This window comes from Beauveria bassiana, assembly GCF_000280675.1.
Source record: "Beauveria bassiana ARSEF 2860 unplaced genomic scaffold BBA_S00002, whole genome shotgun sequence".
Taxonomy (NCBI): domain Eukaryota; kingdom Fungi; phylum Ascomycota; class Sordariomycetes; order Hypocreales; family Cordycipitaceae; genus Beauveria; species Beauveria bassiana.
Window position 1 is genome coordinate 1,764,046 of NW_007930837.1, and position 24,465 is coordinate 1,788,510.

Consider the following 24,465-nt stretch of genomic DNA (forward strand, 5'->3'; position numbering starts at 1 on the left):
ACCATTGTTCAAGTGACAAGCCCGCCGGTTCTGAGCGGATCGCGGCTGCAACTGATAAAGGCAAATCCAGTTATACAAGGACAAAGGGCCCTTGATGCTTCAAAAGCCTCAATATCTCACCCAGACAATCTCATTCCATTCAACTTGCTAATCCTCCAACACCACTGACTGCCCCACAGTCATCTTCAGCCCTCTTTCAGCCGCTCTTGTCGGGGGTGACGACAACATCTTCATCTTTTCTTGGAACCAAATCCCCTACAGAGACATCAGTTTGATATGAACCGACTCAAAGCATGCGAGAAATGCCTCTTGATGAGCGCTTCTTTCCTCCTCTGGGAAGTAGCCGTAGCGCAAGGGACGACTGCTCAATACCACGGACAGGTCGACTTCTTCCTGGGCACCTCGGCCGACCTCGAAACTCGTGCTTCCAATGGTTGCAAAAGCTGCCGCTGCATACTGGGCTCTCAAAACCACGCAGAGATCCAAAAGATGCATGGAGAGGTTTACGGCTTGAGCGCTCACTTTCGCCTCAAGCAGCCGCTGCTCAGCATGGCCTGGGGTAACATTGATGGGGACAACGAGGATCCCGCACAGCGTCGAGCTCAGTTTATTAAAATGAGGCTGGATACGCTATTATCGACGAATCCCGCTCTGGCAAAGTCCATCACAGGTCGGGGTCGTCCGTACGATTTGGATGGCTACAACCTTAGTTTGATACGGCGCTGGATCGACCAATGCGACAAGTGTCATCAGTCCACTTGTTTGGGGAGGTTGGAAGCATCTTCCCTGCCCAAGACAAAGCTCAGCCTGATTGACGTCGAGGACCTGTGCATAGTCACGCCGAATGAGCCCGTTCGCTACGCAGCGCTGAGCTATGTGTGGGGAGGTGACGTGCTGCCAATGGCGACAAAGGCAAGCATTACCTTTCTCCGATTACCAGGCGCTTTCCTAAAAGGCGGCTATCTGGAGCTGCCGGCTACGATACACGACGCGGTACGTGTTTGCGCCAATATTGGAATTCGATACCTCTGGGTCGACAGTATGTGCATTGTCCAGGATGATCTCGAGCACAAGATGGAGCAGATCAAGGCAATGAGCTCCATCTTTGCCAATGCATATCTGACGATTGTTGCGCTGACATCGGAAAGCGCCCATTCAGGTCTCCCGCGCGTCTCTCAGGGCACTTCAGGTTCTGACTTGTCGCCTTTTATCCACTTGCCCTGTCAGACATTGGTTAAAGCCTCTCAAGGGGCTCATGGACTTGCACCAGTATTCCATGCAGGTACTCCGTGGACTAAAAGAGCCTGGACTCTGCAAGAAACAGTCTTGTCCAAACGGCTTCTTTGCCTCGGCTCTCTTGCCACGTGGGCGTGTGGTGGCGCGCATTGGACAGAAGACTTGGAGGTACTCTCTGAGACGGAGAGCTATCCCACGGCCCCGGACGAGAGGCTCAAGCTATCCATTCCCGAGTGGCCAGACATTTCTCGGTACTCTGAGCTCGCTTCTGCATACGCGAGCCGGCGGCTGACAATGCCCGAGGATACCCTCAACGCCTTTGAGGGAGTCGTGGCACCCATGAGCCAGTTTCTTCCTCGAGGCTTCTTGTTCGGGCTCCCCGAGTTTCTGTTTGACATTGGCTTGCTGTGGCAGCACAGGCGAAGGGGAGCCAGACCGCGCTCCGGTGTGGACTGGGCCGGGAAGAAGCACGAATTTCCGAGTTGGTCGTGGATATCACATCACGGGTTCCATTTACAGAATTTCTGGCAGGCTGATTACTTGTACCCGCGACCAGACTTGACAATTTCTCCCCTCGTCAAGTGGAAAAAACAAAACAAGGCTACAGAAGAGTGGGAGGATGTAGAAAACTCGTACCACACAGTTCGCAAGCAGCACTTTGAAGATGCAGAAGCTGCGACACCCGAGGGCTGGACCAAGCATACAGACGAGCACGGGCTGACATACTATCAATCCTCCTTCTATAGTCACATCCGGCCCGTCCTTAAGTTTAGCTACCCTATCCCGACTCTCCAACACCTTGACAACGTCCAGACGACGGCATCTTACCATTCTCATTTGCGCTTCGAGGGACACTTGGCGCGCGTGCGCTTCCAGTTTCGCGGGACGGCGGAAGAGCGCGACGCGTCAAACAACAAGCTGCTGCATGAGGCGTTGGTGCCCGAGATGGAGATTGTGAGCACAGCGGACGCGGCTTGGGCTGGAAGAGTACGCTTGAACATGCAACCAGGTAGCAAGTTGCCGGAAGACGAGGAGGAGCACGAGGTCATTGCCATTTCCAAAGCCAAAATCACGGTCAATGCCGCAAAGGACCACTCATTGACGACAGAGGCGAGCGACCGCGATGAGATTCGACATGGAGAGGCTTGGTATCATTTTGTCAATGTCCTCTGGATTGGGCGGACAGATGACGGCAAAGTGTACCGGAAAGCGCTCGGACGGATCTGGCTCGAGGCCTGGGAGAAGATGACGGTTGAGCAAGTAAGTCTGCTGCTGACGTAGGTGGTGCTTTTCTTTTTTTTTTTCTTTTCTTGGACAGATGATGGAGATGAGCAACGGCACATTTGTGCCAAAAAATGTATAGTCGTTTGAAGCATATATCATTCACTCTAGCTTCATGTTTGTGAAAATATCGTAGGCTTCTCCTTTGCTTCCCAAGGTGTCCAAAGTGTGAAAAGTGATAGTCGGTACCAACCTGAATTAGTCAACAAACCAGGACATTGTCGGCGTTGCAAGAGTTTTCAGTCACAGTAAGCCACGCGAGAAAATGGACAATGACTGAAAATCAACGTATTTGCGTCGATTCTGTGTTGTCTCTATCATTACCTATGTGAAATTTTATAGTGCCACTGTATTGACCTCCACCGCCCCTCACAGCGCAAAACCAGCCTTTGCTCCAACAACAACAACACCTCCAACAACACCAGTTCGAATCTCTCTACATTATGCCTGACGCTGAAAATACCCTAACCCAGAAGCTATTCGGCGCCTCGCGCCCTGTAATCTCGCGGCGCCTCTGCGAAAAGGCCGGCAAGCACAATGAGCAGCTCACCAAGGCGGAACGCTGGCTGTTCCTCAGCCGCCTCGACCTCTACGGCCAGACGCTTGCCTACCCAAACTCTCTAGACGACGTTCAGTTTGACAAGGTGTGCGGCCGGCCGCCAAAGGACGTCCTCGCGCGCACCGTCAAGGCCATGACGGGCCTCGGCTCCATCCCCGAGGTCCTGCGCGAGTACTGGGCGCCAGAGCGCCGCATCGACGAGCTCAGCTACGGCGCACTAGAGACGATTACGATGGGCTGGTGGACCTTTGACACGAGCGAGGTCTACGCCATTGACGATGATTATGAAGATGACGCCGTGGCGGCTGCGGCGAGCCTCGTGGCCGAGTCTCTCCGACCAGACGAGTTTGCGTTTGAAGCTGCGGTCAAGGCCAAGTTTTTACTCCCAGAGACGACAGAGGAGAGCGAAGGTGGTGGTGGTGGTTCTATGCCGAGTTTAGAGGAATCTGAAAAGACGCAAGAGGAGCTTGAAGAACTTTGCGAAAAGTATCTGGCAGAGCAGGATGCCAAGGCCGAAGAACTGAAAAAGGCGTTGCAGGAGCAGCTGGAGCAGGAGCTCAAGACGGCATCGGAGGAGGACCTGGTTGCTATTAAAGAGTTACGGGCGAGAATGGATGTGGAAGCAGACGAGGATGCCAAGGAGGATGAGCAGAGGCAAAAGGAGATTGAGGAGCTGGAGATGCTCGAGGATGAAGACGCGATGGATTGGGAGGGCGAGGATTGAGCCTCCCCAACTTGCATTTAAATATTGGACGATGCAGGCTCTGTGTAGATGGGGAAAAAAGTTTTTTCTTCTTTGGATTTTTGACAATTGATATCCTTGACTTTTACTCTTGACTCTCGCCCTGCATCTATCTTGCCGTGCCGTCTGCGTCTCTCTGTCTCCTTTCCATACTACTTTTTTTTCCCAACAAACATGTCTTTGCTTCTCTCCATTTCGGACCCCATACCCCGACGCAGATGATTAAACGACTTGCTACAAATGGGAGTAGCGTCAAGAACAGATACTTATAGCCGTATCCCCTAGGCGTCAATGATTATAGGCGATGTGCAGGGTCTAGTTGGCCCTTCGTTGGCTTTGGACGATGCTGCGGGTAGGGCAAACGATGACCTTTGGTTGTTTGCCTTTCTGAGCTGCGTCTGACTTGTACAGGACTGAACGCTGAAGATTGTCGAGGATTACCAGACGTTTATTGCCGTCTTCCAAGGTGAGCGCTGCGGGAGCGGTGACGACAGCTTCAGTGGCGGGAGGCCAGCAATTATCGGTGGCACCCTCTGTCCATCTCTCGTCGGCCACTGTCGCCTTATCCCGGGGAACTTTGGTGCAGTTGCGTCCTGCATGTGGTCCCCTGCAAAAGCCGCAGACTAGAGTCTCACCACAGCGTTCTTGGGAGTGCCCGTGCTGGCAACACTTTTCGCACCACAAGTGCCATCCCTTGATCTGCTTCCGCAGGTTGTGCTTGTCGTGGTACTGGCGGTAGCGTTTTAGGTTGTTCCCGAGCTTGTCGCCCACTTCAGAAGAGGAAACTGTAGCGAGGAATAAGATATGTCTCGTCAGGGCGACGTTGGAACGTTTAATGTCCCTGGTGTGGCCAGCTCCGGCCGAGCGTCCGATGGACATGATGACGACTTCTCTGTAGTGGCCCAAGCATTGGTCGACACTGCGTACCTCGATGTGTGACAAATCGTACTCGTGTGTGGGAACTTGTTGGAGCATGGATAAAATGAGCTCCCGTTGCTGAGCGTACATGCAGATGATCAAGACGCGACCACGACGGATGCCCTTTTTTTCGAGCTTCCCGTTCTTCCAAGCTAGCCAGTCTGTCACAAGGGGAAAATCACACTCGCGACAAAACTGAAGTGCGAGCTCGACGCAGAATCTGGCTTGTGCCGTGTTGACGTACGAGGTGCCAGCCGCGGTCTCGACTGCTCCGTCCAAATCGAACCACACAAGGTTTTTAGAGGCCTCGAGGTTTTCGTTCACGTACTCAGACAAGGATGCAGAGGCAGCCCGGTCTCCGAGGTGTGTGCACACCATGCTACCGTTGAACATGTTACGAGACATGTATTCGCCTGCGCTGCCGTAGACGCGGTGGTTCTCTCGCAGGGTAAAGTCGACACCATGCAGCGCCTGCGCGCGGGCCAATATGGGGTAGCGTCGCTGTTCGCTGACCAGGTCGTCAAACTCAAAGACCTTTACGTCGTCCTCTTTCTCAGCCAGCGTCTCGCAACGCAGCTTTTTCCTATAGCTGGGGACAATTGGACGGAGCTGATTCGGGTCTCCGACTATCAGCGTTGCGGCGTGCGGCCAGCAAGAGATGGGCACGAGCAGTTGTGTCTCCGTGAGGAGCCCGGCTTTATCGATGATGACAAGAGTGGGATTCCAATCCTGACAGTTGTTCTTTAGATCCTTAGCGGTATGGGGAGTGCAAAAAATGACGTCCAATTCCAAGATAATTGCCTTGAGCAACTCTTTGATACGTTCCAGGAGCGTCTTTTTCAAGGCCTTCCATGAATCCGGGTCTTCGGTGCGCATAGGCCAGCAATGGGAGATGAATGAGTTTGGGTCCGCGATAATACGTTGGATAGCTATAGCGGCTAGGCTGTGTTCGTGTTGTCGAGGGGAGTATAATTCTCGGTTGCTCTGAGTGATGTTTTCCACGTGTTGGCGGAAGACACTTATAGCTTGATGGCGGGGAGCGGACGACGTGTTCTGTTCCGTGTCTTCTTGTGCTTCATTTCTGTGCATATTCTCATAAAGCAGAACGGCGAGTACTTCTTCTCGAAACATAAAGGCACGTGCGGCGCGTCGATTGGGATTTCTTTCCGCAAAGACTGTGTAGGCGTTATTGACCATGGCGTTTGTACTTGTCGTGTATACCGCCGTCGTGCGCTTGGAAATGCCGTTCAGGACGGTGTCCTTTTCCAACGCTGTGGTCAAACATGTCTGTATAAAGGCTGATTTCCCCGCTCCCGGGCCGCCTTGCAGGATAAACTTGCCGGCGTTTGAGAACTCTAAAGCTCTGGCTGCCTGGGCGTGCTCACCGCGGAATCTTCCATTGGCCAACCCGGCGGCTATTCCTGGAAATTCCGAGAGGAGATTCACCTTGATAGTCTTCGAGACCGCGGGGTTGAAATTCAGCGCGTAGCGCCACCAATGCAAACCACGAGAGCCGTCTTTGAGATTGTTCATGGTATGGCAGACGCGCCCCTTGAACTTGAGCACCTCGACTTTCGCTCGGTAGAAGATGACTGTGCGAATGACCAGCTTTAGACTGTCGTGAAGAGCCTGCACTGAGCCGTTTACATCGGGTTTGTCATAGACAAAACGAAGGGGAGGGGGTTGTAGATCAGGGGGCCAGTTGGGATGCTTAGGGGTGGAGAGCAAGTAGTATTGAAAACCAGATACGATACCGGGAACTTGGATAATGCGTCGACCATGCCATTTTATGTCTGTCCAGTCAACGTCGTCTGTATTCGCTTGGACGGTGTTGTTTTTCTCCAGCCAGGACTCTAGCAGTGCTCGTTGCTCTTGGGGGCACTGGTCGTGCTCAGTGATGATAGTCTTAATAGCGTCCGCGGCCAGAGCGATGCGAGCCTCTGCTGTCGTTAGGCCGTTGCGTTGCTTGTCAGTGAGCTCGTAGGGGATATTTGGCAGAATCAACTTGGCCATTCTTTTGCGGATGCAATCGAGGCGTATTTTGTCCAGTTCTTCTCTCGACAATGAAACGTCCTGGGCGGCCACCACTTCGTCCATCGTCTGGCCATCAGCGTTGAGTGTGTATGAGTATGCTGCGTCTGTGTCCTGGAATTCGCGAGAAAACTCGTTGACGATCTTTTCAACGTCTTCAGGCCACATTTCCGTGACTGGAATCTTCTCAAACTTGTATTCCATATCAAAGTACATTTGAACTTGCTTGCCTATGTCGGGCACGTAGTCTTGGGATAGTTTTGGTGCCTCCACCACGGCGAGGAACTTGGTGTATTGTCCGTGGCTTTCAATGCCGTAATTGTCCATGTCCGAGTTTGGTCGAATCGGCCACTGAGAGCCTTCGATGGGGATCAAGGCGGACATAAATGGTACATGACCGCAGCCTAGACTTTGGACCGCCATCGCTCGAGCGTCACAGGCAACGCCGGCAACGAGGGTCGCGGTACGGGCTTGCTCGTTGACGAAGTTGTTCTTCGGAGGGTCTGATCTTTTGGGCACTGGACAATTGTCAATGTTGACGTTGTCCTCGTCTAACAAATTTACATTCCGCACGTTGGATAGAAATGAGTCGATGAGGGATGCCTTCGCGGCAGCACCAGACTCCGTCGCGCTCTGTAGTGACTTGTCCCATCTTTTTGATTCTGTCTGCCGTGGGATACGGGGCGTGTTCTGTCCGGACAGGGCAGACCGATCTTGTCGAGATGTGTGGCTGCGACGTGCCATAATGTTTTCAGTTCGAGATGGCTGTGATGACCGAACGGTAGAAGTGAGATGATGGTATAGAAGGAGGCTACATGCTCAAGCTTTGATGCGTTTGAGCGTTCCTTGTATTTTGTGCCCGGCGTTTGTGTCGGCCTATCGGCCAGCAAACGGCGGGAAAGTCGCAAAGACCGTCATGACGATGATGAACAACCTTGGTGGGTTTTGTGAAGGTGGCATGCGGCGCCGCTTGCGCTAGCTCTAGAGAAGCTGGCAGAGTATTTTCCGGGGTATCATGATTGTGTTTTACGTCATGAATACTGTTATTTGATCATGTTTGAAGATGGGTAGGCGCTTTTCCGTCCTCGCGGGTTATACTTGAGGAGGGCTCCGGTGGCACTGAAGTGGGCGTCGTAGCTCATTCTGAAGTGTCGAAGCTCAATATCGAGTATAGAATCGACCGGCTACGGATCTACCCATTTTCAAATCTTGAACGTGACTTACGATTGCTGGTTCTATAATTGTCATAGACGTAGGACGTCATGTCTCCTGTCGGCCTTGATGGTTGTTGGCTATCCGCGGAGTAGCGCTTCCGGAGCCTTGCGGCGCAATTTTGCCCACTAGAGTGACTTTTACAGGTTTGATTGAGAATGATGACTGCCTTTGATGGAAGAAATCCCCAGTCTAATTCCGTGCTTGCCACACCGATTCGGCTCGCAGATCATTAGTTTGGGTTAGCCTAGATCTCTAGTTTGCCGACACGGTGCCGACGACCGGATGTTGCCCTACAACACTGGCACATGGTGGAAAAATGCATGCCCAATTTATGTTATCTATATGAAATGTTTCTGAAATATAGTGCATTTTTCCAGTAATTGAGTCTGGCTTTTCTCGGTGATAAGCCAGTACGCCGGACGAGTCCGCCCGCAGCAATTCTTACATGCCATGTGCTGTATACTTCATTCAGTAGACGTTCACGCACAGCTTGTACAAAAACCGGGGGCTGACTCGAAATAAAATCTCAAAGAGATTGACGTCTTGAACAATCCGATGCACCTTGTTGTAGGTCATGAAACACACTCTGCAGTCTGTAAGTCCGGAGAAGCCTTGCTTGAGTCCGACTAGAACCCCATCAACTAACTCGGTGACAAGCACAAATGAAAGCCTGCCCCAGTGTCCCAAGTGCCCTAAAGAAGCTAGAAGCAGCGTTCGACAAGACGCCGCAGCTTCAGGTCGTCTTTCCAGAAGACACGGTCGTATCCAGGGTCGGCATCAAATTGCCCAAGCTCGCAGCCAAGGATACGCCATGTCTTTCCCTCTCCAGCTCGCTTATGAAGCTTCATGACGGCGACAAGTACATTGCCGTCTGTCTCGACCTTGACGCTCCTTTTCCATCCTTTTCCGTTCTCGGCCCCATCGCGCACTGGATTCAGACAGACTTGGTGCCAGTCGAGGACAGCCTGGAGGATGGCTTCACTAAGCTTGAAACCGATGCCCGACCCATTATGCCTTATATTGGCCCAGGCCCCCCATCGCCTTCTGCACCTCATCGCTACGTGTTTCTGCTCTGGAAGCAGCCTGCCTCTGTTGGCAGTGTTGACGAGGTCTCTGCAATCTTCTCGCTGCCGGCTGAGCCTGGTCTCACAGCACGCATCCGCTGGAACCAGTCGTTGTTCGAAAAGCAGATGGGGCTGGGAGAACCGCTGGCCGTCAATTATTTTGTGGCCGATTCGACATAAGCGCCAGCCTAGGAGTTTTGCTTACAATACGTCAACTTTAGCTTACATGTATGGACAATAACCAATGCCTCGATAGAAGAAATGGAACTCTACTCATCAAGGACTCTGCTCGTAGACAATCTTGGGTGTTATGTGGATGCTCGGCCCTAGCTGACACCATTTCTGTGTGATGAGTATAACTTTTATCTAATCCTATCATTGTTCCGTACAAGATAAAACACCAACACCAACCAGCAACTAGCAACCAGCAACATTATTCCTGTCAACGCGTTCTTTGCAGTCGTCATGCACAGTCGTCAAAAACATTCGCCCAACCTCCCATTCTACAACCGTGGCTGGCAAAAACTCGTCCATTGCGAATCAAGCAGCCGGGATCATATTCTTGTTTAATATCGGCGAGTCTCTTCACGTTATGGCCCCAGACGCGGCATCCGCTGTCACCAGGCGCAATGTAATTCGGATAGTTGGCCAGAAAGCTGCCAACCTTTTTTTGCTGCGCGTAGGTGACGTGATTGAGCTCTTGCACAGCCGCGACTGTAAGCATGTCGTTTTCAAAATGCTTGTACGCTGGAGTGATCAGAGTCTGATGACCAACACGAGCATGCGGCCAAGCAGTATCACCGTCAGACTTGGGCAAATGCCCATTCAGGCCCGGGTACATGTATTGCATAACAAACGATGCCGAGTATGGTTTCTCGCCTCGTTCGATAAGAGTATCGACATATTTCCAAAAGGTGTCGGTGACTTTTGCGAGGTAGTCAACGTCAATTTCAGACGTTTGAGCACCATAGAATCCCCGACGGTATCCGTAAGGATAGGCAGCTCCGCCGAGGAAAACGAGATTTGAATAGTGATTGGTTGGAATAACGATGCCATGCGAGACGTCAATACCGTCAAGTAGGCTTTGGAAAGCTCTCTTGTTGTCTGGTTGACTCGGGTTGGTCGGGTCATCAAAGTGCGCGGTGATGAGCAAAGTGCGCTTTGCATAACTTTCTGGCTTTGGATTATTCAGGTTGTCGGGCAAATATCCAAAACTGTAGTAAACAACGCTGAAAGGATCTTTGTTCGTCTTGAAAAACTCGACAACTTGGCGTCGAAGCCGCAAAACGTCCGTGTCCTTGATGTAGTAAAAGGCAATGGTGCTTTGTTTCGGCTCGACAACGGCGCGTTGCCAAAACCGCGTGACGATGCCAAACTGGCCGCTGCCGCCTTGAAGTGCCCAAAAGAGATTGGAGTGCTTATTTGTTCTTGTCGCAGTAACCACCTGACCAGAAGGGAGAACCACTTCCATCTGCACAAGTCGATCCGTGGCAAAGCCATGTGCACCAGCAAGGAAGCCGATGCCTCCTCCGAGCGAGAAGCCACCGGCGCCGACACTAGCCAATCGTGCACCAATGGCAGTGTATCCAGTTCCGTTTGTGACTGACTGAACCTGGCCCCAGTTGGCACCTCCTTGGTACTCGACGGCAGCAAAAGGCTTGCCGCCGGCAGGGTCGCGAAACTGGCGAATCAGCCTCGAGCTGTTCATCCACGACATGTCCAGGACAAATCCGTAGCTACTGCTTGCGTTAATCTGACTATGCGCGCCGCCAGCGATTGAAAAGTCTGCTCCAAACTTTGACCAGTTGGCGGCCTGTACTGCTCGGCTCACGTCTTTCGTCGTCGCTGGATACACCACAACAGACGCATTCTTGCCAAACTGCTCACCCCAATAGCGGTTGGCGTTGCGTAGCTGGAGAGGCTGACCAAGACACGAGATTGCCGAATTCTTGGATAATCGGGATGCGAGCCACTGAAGTGCTCCGTCTGAGCGTGTACAAGTACCTTCAATGTATGGCCCGGTTGTGGCCAGAGAGACCAAGTCGAACAACGCTGTAACTGTAGACCAAATCATGACTTTCTTGGAAAAAAAAAGTTGAATTATTTGAATAAAGTGGAAAGTCTCGAGTTTAATACTGCAGAGGGCGGCTGGTGTGTTATTCATCTTCTTCTGTGTAATGTTATGCCCTTTGCTGCCGTCACGGCAAGATTTCAATATATTACCAGGCCCAGAGCGTACAATTGCGCAAACACACTCGAAATCCTAATTTGTGTAGCGTTGAGCCGCTTTATTTAAACAAGAGTCGGCAATTACATATGCGCATTACCGTTGGACAGTTGCTGCTACGCTCTCCCTTGTGACCTACTCACGCGACGACTTCGCCGATGTCACCAGGCACCCATTCACCCGTAGAGACGGCATAAGGCCAAAACAGTAAGCTACGTGAAGCTTTTTTCACGGTCACTCGTCTTGTATAAAACCAAATCCTGGTCTCGGATATTCCATATTGGAAGCAATCATGATGGGTGCGTACAGTCGGAAATCTGCGCGCCCGTAGCCGTTCACGCCAAACTTGTGCACCGTAACTCGGCAGCAAGGCTACCGGCATAATGTTATTAGCTATGCCGCAGCAAGTGCAACACGATAAAAAATTATATTGCGCATAAACAGGATACTGGTAATAACCGCACCTTTGTCGTGTTCCATGTTACGATTAGCGGAGAAGCTTCACTGGTTAGGACACTACAAAGCAGAGCTTTTCTTTCCACCATTTGCCACACGAGACTGCTAAACAAACAAGAACCAGCATCTTATACTGCTCATATCAAAGTGTCATCCTATCAATATTTTGTGTGAATCGTTACAAGTAGATGGTGTATCTTCTTGGTCGCTCACCTGCCCTCTATTTCGGTACGTTGCACTGAAAGGTAGCCTGACATTTTGTGAAAAATGTGGCCTGTTGACCTGAAAAAATGCATGGGAAAAGTGTTTTGAAGAGAAACATCAAATCATATGCTCAAGTCGCAATCTAGCTAGAATCGGACTGCCACGAGTTACGTCAATCTAACTATTCATAATACTCATAATCCTCGCACATAGTAGTGCTTGACATTTCCTGCTCGGGCCAGCCCGACAAGCCCTGGTCATGTGCAAACGCTTCTACCGGCTCAGTCACTTCTATATTCATTTGAGTCAACAGTGATGCGAGTGCCTTCTCGTCGCTGCGAACCACGTCTTCATGATACGCGGCGCCGAAACCGTCAATCAGCCAGGGATAACCCTGTTTGTCAAGAACGAGACAATCCATGAGCGTCTTTGCCTCTTGAACAACAACAGAAGAGTCCTGGCCATCTTTGTGCTCGCCTCCCCAGACAAACCCTCGCCGGTGTAGGCTTGCCATCATGCTCGCGAGCCGATCCGCAAGAACTTGTGCCGTCGGCTCCCGTCGTTGTGGCGTGTTGATATGCAGGCGCAGCGCTATGCCGTCTATTTTCCTGTATAGAGCGCCCATGATGCGTTGGAGTCGGACGCCGCGCTCACACTCCATATCCTCATCGTGAACATACGCCAAGAGCTCCGGCACTCGAATGCAGCCATCGTCGTCAGGATCGGCTGCGCAGGCGGCCTGCAACGCCTGACGAACGACGAGCTGTCGCCGCTCAGGGCACTCCCAACGCCTCGTACCTCTGACGCTGGCATCTCGGGCCACGATGCAGTAGTATCTGGTATTGTCCCTCCGGCGAACCTCGCCACAGATGCGCGAAGCAGAGATGCTCGTGTTTACAGTGACGGATACATCATTGGCCGAAATATTGCTAACCCTGGCAGTGGCGTGCTGGCTGGCAAAGTACCGGTCTTCGCGGTCCAGCGCATGCGAGTCCAAGTCGAAGCCGTCGCTGGACAAGCGAATGACGGGCTCCTCGTATGCGTTGGGCTGCAGCGCGCACGATCGGGGCGCATGGCCAAAATACAATTGCACAAAGCAAAAGCCAGGTATTTCCGGCTTTCCACGGCAGACGGACAGCAGTTCGGGCTTTGGTATGGACGCGAGAGAGTCGCTGATTTGCTTTTGCACCCCGAGATGCCAGTTTCCTGCCGTCGCTTGGAGGACCAGGTGCACCAGGGCATTGCAGGTCCGGGTAAAGTAAGGAGGCAGTAGCGTCTGCTTTCGAAAGGGCGGGATAAAAAGGCAAAAAGCTTTTGCGTTGAGCTCAAATATGATTTCAACATGATTCCCAACGATTCTGGCTTGAGTAGCACGCAAATGTTCAGCCATCATCGCAGGAGGGCAGCCGCAAAGATTTTTGGGTAGAGTTGAAGCAGATGCAGCATGAAGGCAGCAAAAGCATCTATTACAAGGAATTGTAGTTGTAACAACTTATATTTAAGCAGGTATATTGAGAAAAATACTTCAGATGCATTGTTTAGAGGGGTGACACAGAGTCCCTGTGTAGCAAATAGGTGTGCCAAGTATAAACTGCAGCCTGCCGCACTAATACAGTACTCACAGCTTTAAGAAATTGCACAACTTACAAACACACAATGGTACCACATGTATCTAGCTCGATGCATTGTTTTGAATTGTAATCGTGATTGAGGCTCCGCCCTCATCCCCCAAAGGCCCAAAGGTCCTTGTATGTACGCCTCGAGCCTCCTCTCAGTGGGAAATGCCCAATCTCACATACCCGGCTCTGTTCCAAGCAAACCAAACTCGAGGCGGAGCATATGAACGGAAACTCGATCGCTCAGAAGCTTATCCTCGTGGGTATCAGTAAAACCCTCCATGAGCCATGGCCGGCCAAACGCGTCCACAACGATTGCGTCGAGTAGTGCGTGGCCCTTGTGGTGGTAGGGAACGCTTCCTCCCCATCCAATGCCCCTGTCCACGAGCCACTCGACGGTCTTGCAGATCCTGAGCACGCACTCTTTGAACACCTCTGGAGGGGCATTGGAGGAGCGCAGCGGGACGAGCTTGGGCAGCTCCTCAAACAGGGCCCCGACTGGTAGCCTGTCTGGCTTGAGTGCGAATTCGTGGTAGAGGTAGGCCCGAATCTCGGGAATGCATATGTTGCGGCGCTGCTCGGCGCCCAAGTGAACGCAATCGTGCGTAATCATCTCCAACTGCTGAATCTGATATGCCATGGCGCGATGGCAGCCTTCGGCCGAGGCGCGCGCGCCAAGCTCACGCATGCACACAAACGTATAAGTGTGCGCGCCGTGATGTGCCTGGCCCATGTCCACGGTGATGGATCCGCTGATGCGGTTCTTGCCGCAGCGCATGGGGGCCACTTTGAGATGCGCGGTGGGAATCGCAGGTAGATCGCGCGGTATCGGAGGCAAGTATTTTGTCGGTGGTAGCTCTTCAGCCTCAGTGGCGGCGGACTGTCTCCGAGCAAACACCCTGCCGCGATCATCCTCGGTCAGGACAAATTGCTGCCGGCCCATGCACAGAAACCACTCCAAAGGATAGCTGCCCAACCAGTCAATGGCGGGTGCGGGTGGCGGTACATGATCCAGCATAAAGTCTCTTAGCATCTCCTCAATCTGGCTCGCGATTGGTATAAACTGAACCGGCATGCAATAATGACTCTTGGGCTCGAGATCAACGGCCAGCAGATGCAGCATTTCGCGGAGCACTTCGTAGCCGCTGCTGAGTCCCTTTTGCTTGTATGCCGGAACGTATATCTGTGCCGGCTTTCCGCAAAAGTCAAAGTATATCACTGCGACGACTGGGCTACATCTGGCCGAGAAGACCCGTACCGGGACCTGCACCTGGAGTGGAATCTCATCGTAGCTTGCGTCCATTTGTGCTTTATGTAGCTATTATCGTGAGGAATTCTCACTCGGGAAAGAATCACACAGAAAGTAGTCACGCTTTTTGTATACTATTTATACAGAGAGCACTATGTGCTGACATGGTAATGCTTCAAGTGTAACAAGCTCTGTTCGCACCGGCGCGTTGCTGTGGTAGTGCACCTCATACACCATGCAAATACTGGTAGGTACTTTTCAATGATGATTAATTTTAGCATAATTTACACTGTTTCAGGTCTGTACTCACGATTTCGTATTGGGAGATACGACGCCGCTGCGCAGCGTAGAGGCATCTGCGGAAGGGGGGCTGCCATGATGAGTAAAGTATGGCATGGCGGACACCCATTGCAAAACCTGGGTTAGAACAAGAACAAATCTCAAACTAGATGAGAAAATTGGGGAGATGGTCCATCTATTATTGTATTACAATGCTGGTATCCGGTAAAGTGTGACAAAGTGTAGAAGAATCATCTTGATGCGGTCAGCGGCTAGAACTATGTAATACTGCATCGGTTCACACGACAAAGCAGCCAGATTTGGGGGGGCTTTCATGCACTGTGACCAGCAGGTAGAGCGACAAAGGACCTAATGAACTCGGTCAGTGTTCAAAGCGACTATATTCTCGTTCCGGACACCAAACGACTGAGGAATACTCTTCCAGCACATGTATACCAATGGCCGGTGTACCGCAGAGTAGTGATGACGACGATACAAATACAAATATAGTATTCGCTTTGTACTGAGAATTTTACAACATTCCAGGAAAATCCCCAAAGAGGTTTGCAAGTTTCCCGATGCCAACAAGCCAAACCAAACCAAAGAAAGCTCTTGCTCTCATTCTCAAGCAAGCAATATTCAACAATACATGTTCAACAACAAAGTTTTCAACGACAACTCATCAATGACAAAATGACCCAAGTTAGCAGACAAACGACAATTTACTCTCACTATGGGGAGCCAGCACGCCTACAATGATGATGGCCTGGCAATCATCGTATGGTAGTTTCAAACCCGCACCAAGGATCATGTACACAATAACTACTCCTTGAGTTTTGGATATTTCTTGATAGTGCGCATAAACAAGAATTTTCACTATTTTGTTGCCCTTCCTTCTCACCAGGGAATCATGGACAGCAAGTACTGGCGCTTCCATCGTATCAGTGCCTCCAGAGGTGAGCTCTATATCAACCAAAATCTTCTGGTCATGGTTATTTTCACCATCCGGATTATCAACTTATCAATTTCCCAATGATCTGTTTTTTTTTTCATGTTTTTTTAATTTTTTTTATTTCCTTTTTATTTCTCGTCAAATTAATAGCCACAGTGTTCTTTCTGCTTTCAGCGGACCGCGCCGTTGGACACCCAGGGCGGCGGGTCGGACCTCTTTTTTTTCCCCTGCCCCTGTGGCCATCTGGCCCGTTTGACGTTGACCGTTTTCCATCTTGCGACCAAAATCCCCCTTTACGGCGCCAGTCTTTCAATAAAGTCTCTCCTTTTCGTATTAACTTAGTATTTTAATTCCCAGCACCCGTCTTGCCTTCACCGACGCCGCCCGCGGCAATTGCAACCTCGACCTGTCGCACATGCCAATGTCGACCGCGTTTCGATAACGATGGACGGCGATCCAAGGGTTGAGCCGCAGCTCGACTCTTTTAGCTTGACTTTTCCGCTGCCGTACCGAGTCGGCTTCATCGTGACACTCGGTAAGTCTCCCTTTATGCTCTTCCTTTGCACGGCTTGTCCATGCTAAACGCGGCCACAGCTGTCTGGGGCTGGGGCCTCAACCTCCACGGGCTGCAGCTCTCGCGCATCGACGTCCCTTCGCTGATACGATACCCCGGACGCACCTCGCCGGCCGCTATTCCACACCACCTCTCGACGTACCGGTTCGCGACTGTCCTCTCGAGCCTGTTTGGCGTCTCCATGGTCCTCTTCTGGCTGCTCACCTGGCGCGTGCCGCAGCGAGTCGTCGACTATGACTGGATTCCCATGACATATCTCGTCGCGCTGGTCGCGTTTTTTGTCGTGCCGCTCAGAAACCTGCCAGGCCACGGCCGTCGGCGATTTCTCGCCACCCTGCGCCGCGTCAGTGTCGGCGGCATCGCCGAGGCCAAGGACGGCAAATTTGGCGACATTTTGCTGGCGGATGTGCTGACATCATACGCCAAGGTCTTTGGCGACGTCTTTGTCACCGTCTGCATGTTCTTCTCGCCGGGCGGCTCCTCTACCGACCGGCCCAACAGAAACTGCGGCGGCATCGTCATAGTGCCGCTGCTCATGGCCGTTCCAAGCCTCATCCGCTTCCGGCAGTGCATCATCGAGTATCTACGCGTGCGCAACGCTCCGTACCGGGAATCGGGCGGCTGGGGAGGCCAGCACCTGGCCAATGCGCTCAAATACTCGACGGCCTTTCCCGTACTCATTACCAGCTCCATGCAGCGCAGCGCCGAGGCGGCGGGGACGGCTACGCCGGGTCTCTATCGGGCCTGGCTGTTGGCCGTGACGATCAACTCGCTCTACTCATTCTACTGGGACGTAACAAAGGACTGGGACTTGACTCTCTTTGAGCCTTCAAAGCGCCACGAGGTGGTGCGGACGCCCGCATCGGCCGCCTATCCGTGGGGCCTGCGCGAGAGACTCGTTTTTAGGCAGCCAAATTTGTACTACGCTGTGATTTTGCTGGACCTGTTGCTCCGCTTCACGTGGTCTATGAAGCTGAGCCCACATCTCGACCGTTTTAGTAACTGGGAGGGTGGCATCTTCGTCGTCGAGTTTCTTGAAGTCTTCCGCCGTTGGGTGTGGATCTTCTTCCGTACTGAGACGGAGTGGGTTCGCACGACAAACTCGCCCGTCCATGGCTTGGACGATGTGTTACTAGGCGACTACCAGGAGCCTGAAAATGAAGATGAGTTTTGATCAGCGTGTGATGCATTTGGAGCACCGAGGGGTGGCGGTGAGGATAGCCAGGCGCATCTCATTATTTTTAGGTAAAGTCCCTTTCAGATTCGACCTTGGAAATGTTGTTGTGCGCGCAGCGTTGCTATGTTGAATGGATGAATGAATGGGCTAGTGGGGCTCTTTTCTCGGGCCTAATAGGTACGCCAGCCACAGGTGATTGATTGATTGTTTGCGTACCAAAAAGACTTAATATACTAATTATACACAACCGCCTCACAGACGCCATGCGTTGGCTGTCGATGATTGCTACGAACGGGCTTGCGATCGACTCCGCAATTTTTACTCGTGATTAGTACCCTGAATCAACAGGGTCCCCCCTGTCTGGGCGCTCTTGTCGTCTGGAAGTTGAGCCCCTCGTGGACTTCTGTCTGTCGACACCAGAAGAAGTCGAGAAGAAAAACATCATCTAATCGCGGGAAGCGGCCTTGACCCTTAATCACCGTTGTCTCTGTTATTTCCTTTTGCTTTCCATCGGCTCAGTACCACCCACCCGGTAGCCCTCTAGCCGAACACAATCACAGCCGGTCATGACGCTCAATGCATGCGCCCTCACCAACCCTTGTCACGCATCATGACGCCACCAATCGAGTGCCAGGAAAAGAACAAGGTAGCGCTTCTGCTCCACGCCCTCGATTGCCGACCCCTCGGGTGTTGCGGGCGCGAAAAGAGAAAGCACTCAAATATTGTCGTACAACTTTTTGTGTGCTGCACTTTTGGCCGTGTCTCATTTGCCCAGAAATCGCTCGTCCGTCAAGCTTCCACCAAAAAAAAAAAAAAAAAGCATCGAAAAAGGCACCAAGAATAAACAGGCTCCTCCTTGCCAAGTTGGCTCCCGCCCATTTCAGATTGGGTAGCAAACTAGTCAAGGCTAACAGAAGCTAACCAGAACCCCGAGTTGATGACATGGACTCGGCAATAGACTCCCAAGTATGTATCTCTTACGTCCCTGACCCTGAAAGCGGGCGCGGCCAATAATCTACAACGATGAGATTGGGACGACGATGATCAGCTGCATCGGGGGGAAGAGGAGAAGAGCAGGACACCCTGGCCGGGACACAAACCTATCATCATGCAATATGCCGCAAACAAGACCATCCAGCGCCTCGCAGCAACCCCGGTCGCCTGCATTGTGGTAGACAACGAGGTGTATATTCAGGCTCCGTGTCCGGGGGCGTCACACACACATGCCCTCACACTAAGACATTCAACTCACCTACTCTTCTCTGGCCCCGCCACCTACCCAGAACCCCCTTCTCGATTCTGTGTGGCGTCTTGTCAACCTTGCTCAAGGCCTATTGTATGGGGGTGCCTGTGTGCGTGCGTCTTCAAATATATCGACGACAAGGTTTCCTTTGAAAGTAAATTCCCAAATTCAAAAAACCAAAACAAAGGGCTGGGCCACCAAAGACGCACCTAGGCGAACGCCTTGTATGATGCGTGCTACTTTTTAGCCTTTTGCCTACTCAACCATACAGTTTGTATCGATACTATCACATTTGCTTCCAGTCCTTTTCCCTTTGCCTCGTGCGTGGCCAGAGGGCTCACAAGTACGCCAGAGACAGCCGACTCACAGCGTTTTTCCGACCCGTTTCCGGCTGTGATGAGGAGCTGCTTGGCAGTTGTTGTCCCACCTCTGTGAGCGATACACTCTGCCTGCCGTTTATTCACTGCTCGCCTTTCCGGAGGCGCTACAACACTACCTTTATCCATCTTGGTTTGCCATCAACCTATTCGCGGTCTTCTCTTTTCACCATCTTCTTTTGTCGTGGCCGAGTTTCGACCTATCGCGGCTTCAACACTCATCCTCGCGCAGCTTATACCTGCACACGCCACCTGCTCTGATCAATCAGACCAACTAACATGGCTGTCCCGCGCATCAAGCCCGCCATCGCCCTGACCGAGGCTGAGGAGCGCGATGCTTACCCTCATCCCGGTCGCCGCCTCAGCAAATACGAGATGCTGGACCGGGAAAAACCGCTGCCGCGTGTTCCTGTGCCAGTTCGGGGACCGTCGCCGCGTGACTTGCGTCGGCAACCAGGAATATGGATGCCATCGCAGATGCCTGGCCAACCGTACCCTCAGCTAAAGTCACTCTTGCAGACGTCGGCGGTCTGGAATAGCGCAATGTCAACGCAGGATCGGCGAATCACAGACGACACATCATATCACTCACCGAGCTTGCACACCTCAGAGAAGGTACCCCCGCAGCCGCTGGGCAGGGATAACAGAGCGTCAAGCTTTGATCGTGGCGCATCGGGCTCACGATCGTCCAAAAAGATCAACCAGCTCATCGGGCATGATCTGGATCTTCCTTCGGTCGACCCCTATACTCTGCATGAATATACTTCAATATATGGTGCAGACTTCTCCGCAGGTGCTCCGAGCTCGGACCCAGAATCGGGATCCGAATCTGAGGAAGACGAGCAGTGCCGCCTAAGTCTGGAAGAGGGTCTGCTGCCCCTACTGCTCGAGATAGACGAGGAGTGCTGGCTGAACCGCAGAGACTCGTGGGTGCCTCGGACACTCGAGACTGTGCATGTGCCTCCACCGCTCAACGTCGGACGGCAAGAGAGATTGCCCAGCGACGGCTCTGTATCGCCTTGCAACAGCGAGCACAGCCCAACCCATCCGCCGGGCGTAAATTTTCGCCTGAGCAGCGAGATGCCGGTGCGGTGGAACCCGGTGTACGGGCAGTTCACCGATAGGCGTGCCGCCAATGATTACCATCGATTCGCGGCGGAGCTTGCCACCTCGTGCGGGTCTGACAAGTCGCGGAAACCAGCTTCGTCGACCTTGTCAAAGCAGCATGGCCCGTCTGGCGAGCGTTTAAAAAAGGCCAAGACGACGGAGAAGCTACGCCAAGCGAGCACCGCGGCCATTACCCGTCTGTGGGACAATGCCCGGACAAAAGATGCCAGGAAGCAAACGTCGTCGACGGTGTCCCCGGCCATATATCCGCCTCCGCCGTTCGCTCCGCCACTTCGGCCACTCCCACCCATTCCCCCAGCTGCGCCAGCGCGAGTCGCGTCTCCTGCGCCGTCTCTGCAGGAAGACACGCGCAAGAAGCACTGCCCCGCGCGACTGTCAGCCGTCGGCGTTCCGCTGCCCCCGCCGTCTCCGCATCGGTATACCCTCTTTCCGAGGCCCAGCACGCCGCCGCCGCCATCAGCAATGCAGTTTCGGACTCGGCAGCAACCCCCCGCAACGCAGAACAGCGTCTTTGACTACGGCAGCGACAACGGCGAGGCCACTGACGACGACGAGGCAGGGCGTGGCGCGGGTCGGCGATGGTGGCGGCGAAGCGATGAGGGGGACTGTCGCTCGTCGTCGGAATGGCCGGCCGTGCAGCGGATCAAGTGCCCAGAACACGACAAGGACAACAAGCCGTCGCCGTTGTCGTCTGGCAGTGACGACAAGGTGAAGCCGGCGCCGTCCACCAGCGGGGACGCCAAGGAAAGAGCGTCGTCTGCGGGAGGCGTCAAGGGCCTGTTCGCCAACGCCCGCGATCTAGCGCTGCTCTCACCCGCGGAGCGCCGCAGAACGGACCTGCGCAAGTCGATTCGGGTACTGCGCGCATCGGAGCCCGTGGAGCCGCGTGCCTCTTCGGAAGTGGCATCGCCCAAGTCCAAGTCCAAGGTTGTCAAGCCAAAAAAGACGAGACAGATCAGGGCCTACAGCCACAGGTCGTACTTTCACAGTGTGAGCCCGGGTGTGATTATGTAAGGGCTTGTCGAAATTGTCGAATAATATCCAAAATATAGTATAGCATAACGAGATTACGAATTTGTTCTGGGGCAGAAGGGGAATAGTAACGCATCACTATAGTGTTTTTTTTCTTCTTCAAGCAAGGTTTTATAGGTTGGAAAGTTTATTGATGTTGTCATTATTATGCCTGAAAATACTCATGAGATACATGATGCGTAAAAGAATCGAGTAGGAGAGAATGATGGTTGTTAGGTAGTGATGGGATGGATGTCCGGCCACGTCCGGAGGGGCGGTGCTGGCGGCTGGCGGCGGAGCGCGCGGTCTGGGGAAGTTGGAGACGACGGCAGTTGGACGCCACAATCTGGGGTAACAATCGGGCAAAGTTCTTGTCCAAAAAAATTGCGTTGCGAAAAGGCCTAGTATCCACTAGAGAATTCGGTCAATAAAGAATAATTACTGAACAAAAGACGGCGGAAAATTTTGTTAAAGCTGTTGATACCTGTAAAGTTGCTTGCGTTTTGTTCAAGTTGCAGGCAGCAGCCAGCCAGCTGAAGCAGCGCCACAATGGCTACCTAAGTGGCTGACACTTCCTACAGAGGGGCGACACTGAGGTACTTGATCATGCCGTAGTATTACATAGACGTGATCAAGTACATACATGCTCACTCGCTTGCACGGTCCCCGGTATTCGGAGCCCCTCCCTCCACCTTTTGGGCTCTCCCTTTTACATCATCACAAGCCAAGACCAAAGAAAAAAGAGTTACGGCCGACTTGTGCTGCCCAACGGCCCTCTATTTTCGGCTCGTGTTGATTTTTGCTTGTCCTTTTATTCCATCATCTCTGCCATTGAATTATTTTTTTTCCGCATCGCCTTAGAAAAAAATAATTCGGAAAAAAAAGAAAAGAGTGCCGTCATTGCTCAACATCGGGAACCCCAAGCATCTACAAATAAATTCCCCGCCAAAAAATCGGGGAATTTACAAAACAAGGGCTATTGTTTCCGCAAACCACCGTTTCCCCAGCCCGCATCACCCTTTCTTTCAGGGAACGTGAAAAGATTCGTGAAGAGCGTTATGCTAGAGTCTACTCAAAACATAGACCATACCGCCGCCATTCCGCCTTTGCAGCAAGACTCGACCACAGCAACACCAGCACCACCACCACTACTCCCATCCCCCACCACTCAGGTACCACCATCCTGGCTGACGGCTGCCTCGGCTGTGGCTCACACCGTCCGAATCACACATATACCCGGCCGCATCGCCGCAGCTACAGCACCGAGTCTTCTTGCGCCAGACACGAGCGGGAGGATCCACGAGCATCTTATCAGCGATTCTGATTGTATCGCTGGTCAACTCGCCTCGGCGTACTACGATGCCGCTGCCATGGCACCTCTGAATCCGTTTTCCAAGGTAAGTGGCAAAGGGCGAGCCCCCCTCCCCCCCCCCCCCCCGAATCCGTCAACACACCGGGGCTTTTTTGCCATTCTCATCTGATATACACACAATATTGCGTACCCCCCTCCCCCTCCCCCCCTCCCCTCCACTCCATGGCCGGCCGACTGCATTGCATTGCATGGGCGCGGCCCCTGCAGCGTGGCCATCTCCAACTCGTGATGGCGTCTTACCAACAACTCCACTTGCAAGCAATTACCCCAAATTCAGCCTGCGTGGTCCAGCATTCTCTATCAAGCAGGCAAGTGCCCAAGATGAGGCTGTTGAAATGTGAACATGCGTTGCCTCCCTGCCGTCCGTTCAACCTCTCCTCACATGTCCCGCTCCGCCCCGTCCCCGTCCCCGACAGGCTGTCTCCGGGCCTCTCCTTGTAGCCCTCTCGTTGGCATTCACTGTCATGATCACAGCCCCTGAATCCGTGCTCTTTACTATTTCCACTTTGTCTTTTCAGATGCTTCGTGCTGCCACCATGTTCAATCCAGTACTAAAACAAATCTCTTTCTGCGACAGGCCGCCATACATCGTCTGCGCGCTTACAAGCCGCCGCCTTTTCCGCTATGGGACCGTCTTCCCGTGCGGATGCGCGCCGCCGTCTTGATCCTGCTCTATGCTGATCGTTTTGGAGACTTGCGCGTCGTCATCACCATGCGAGCCGCCAGCCTGCGCAACTTTTCCGGCCACGCCGCCCTTCCCGGCGGCAAAGCCGACTCTCACAACGAATCACCTTGTAAGTCCCCCGGAAGGGGCCGTCTCAATTTGATACGCCCCGCCCCGCCCCTCCCACTGCTCTCTTCTTTGATCTTGCTGCCATGCTCACACAATTTACCTTTCAAAACATAGATCAAATAGCCCGGCGCGAAGCCTGGGAGGAAATCGGCCTCCCCGTAGAGGATCGCAAGATCCCACCGCCCTTTCGTGTCGAGAAACTCTGCTACCTGCCGCCCTTTTTGGCCCGCACCCACGTCGTCGTCACCCCTTGCGTGGCGTACCTGCACGCCGACGCGCCCGGCCCCGAGGGGTCACCTCCCGTCGTGGAGCACACGCTGGTGCCGACGCTCGACGCCAGCGAGGTCGCGGCCGTCTTCACCGCGCCGTTTTACAACTTTCTCAAGTCGCGCGACCTGCCGCCGCAGCCCGGTCACGTTCTGCCCCCCGGCCACTGGTACGACGGCGCCTGGATCAACTGGAAGGACGTCGCCTGGCGCGTGCACAACTTTTACGTGCCCGTCAACAACCAGCACGTGTCGCGGCCGGTCCAGGGCAGCGCCGCCGTCGAGGAGACCAAGCAGGATATCGATTTCGAGGGCCGCTTCAAGGTCTGGGGCATGACGGGACGTGTCATGGTCGACGCTGCGCGCATAGCCTACGGTGAGCCTCCCGAGGTGGAACACAACCCAGGTCTGGGTGATGCCGACATTATAAGGATTGCAGAAAAGGATGGTGCATTCGAAGAAGCGGCTGGCAAGGGACCTTCAAGGATATAAGGG

General features: G+C 53.0%; 7 protein-coding genes across 7 annotated transcripts; 5 read left to right on the top strand and 2 right to left on the bottom strand.

Annotated features, from left to right (window-relative positions):
• Positions 1–276: 276 nt before the first annotated feature.
• Positions 277–2,517, top strand: BBA_01181 (heterokaryon incompatibility protein; the record flags this gene model as incomplete). The annotated part of the gene is made up of 1 exon (XM_008596278.1): positions 277–2,517. One exon carries the CDS (start codon positions 277–279, stop codon positions 2,515–2,517), a length of 2,241 nt encoding a protein of 746 aa, XP_008594500.1.
• A 1,616-nt stretch (positions 2,518–4,133) lies between these two features.
• BBA_01182 (prematurely terminated mRNA decay factor) lies at positions 4,134–7,511 on the bottom strand (the record flags this gene model as incomplete). Its single annotated transcript, XM_008596279.1, has 1 exon — positions 4,134–7,511. One exon carries the CDS (start codon positions 7,509–7,511, stop codon positions 4,134–4,136), a length of 3,378 nt encoding a protein of 1,125 aa, XP_008594501.1.
• A 1,133-nt stretch (positions 7,512–8,644) lies between these two features.
• On the top strand, positions 8,645–9,226 carry BBA_01183 (protease inhibitor (Tfs1); the record flags this gene model as incomplete). The annotated part of the gene is made up of 1 exon (XM_008596280.1): positions 8,645–9,226. One exon carries the CDS (start codon positions 8,645–8,647, stop codon positions 9,224–9,226), a length of 582 nt encoding a protein of 193 aa, XP_008594502.1.
• Positions 9,227–9,509: 283 nt separating this feature from the next.
• On the bottom strand, positions 9,510–14,852 carry BBA_01184 (FAD binding domain protein; the record flags this gene model as incomplete). Its single annotated transcript, XM_008596281.1, has 8 exons — positions 9,510–11,126; positions 11,270–11,309; positions 11,417–11,485; positions 11,581–11,645; positions 11,943–11,949; positions 12,143–13,396; positions 13,581–13,605; positions 13,733–14,852. The coding sequence occupies 8 exons, from the start codon at positions 14,850–14,852 to the stop codon at positions 9,510–9,512; spliced, it is 4,197 nt and encodes a 1,398-aa protein (XP_008594503.1).
• A 1,621-nt stretch (positions 14,853–16,473) lies between these two features.
• Positions 16,474–17,777, top strand: BBA_01185 (EXS family protein; the record flags this gene model as incomplete). The annotated part of the gene is made up of 2 exons (XM_008596282.1): positions 16,474–16,564; positions 16,624–17,777. 2 exons carry the CDS (start codon positions 16,474–16,476, stop codon positions 17,775–17,777), a joined length of 1,245 nt encoding a protein of 414 aa, XP_008594504.1.
• Positions 17,778–19,679: 1,902 nt separating this feature from the next.
• On the top strand, positions 19,680–21,542 carry BBA_01186 (uncharacterized protein; the record flags this gene model as incomplete). Its single annotated transcript, XM_008596283.1, has 1 exon — positions 19,680–21,542. The coding sequence occupies one exon, from the start codon at positions 19,680–19,682 to the stop codon at positions 21,540–21,542; it is 1,863 nt and encodes a 620-aa protein (XP_008594505.1).
• Positions 21,543–22,597: 1,055 nt separating this feature from the next.
• Positions 22,598–24,462, top strand: BBA_01187 (NUDIX domain-containing protein; the record flags this gene model as incomplete). Its single annotated transcript, XM_008596284.1, has 3 exons — positions 22,598–22,936; positions 23,489–23,705; positions 23,819–24,462. The coding sequence occupies 3 exons, from the start codon at positions 22,598–22,600 to the stop codon at positions 24,460–24,462; spliced, it is 1,200 nt and encodes a 399-aa protein (XP_008594506.1).
• Positions 24,463–24,465: the final 3 nt, after the last annotated feature.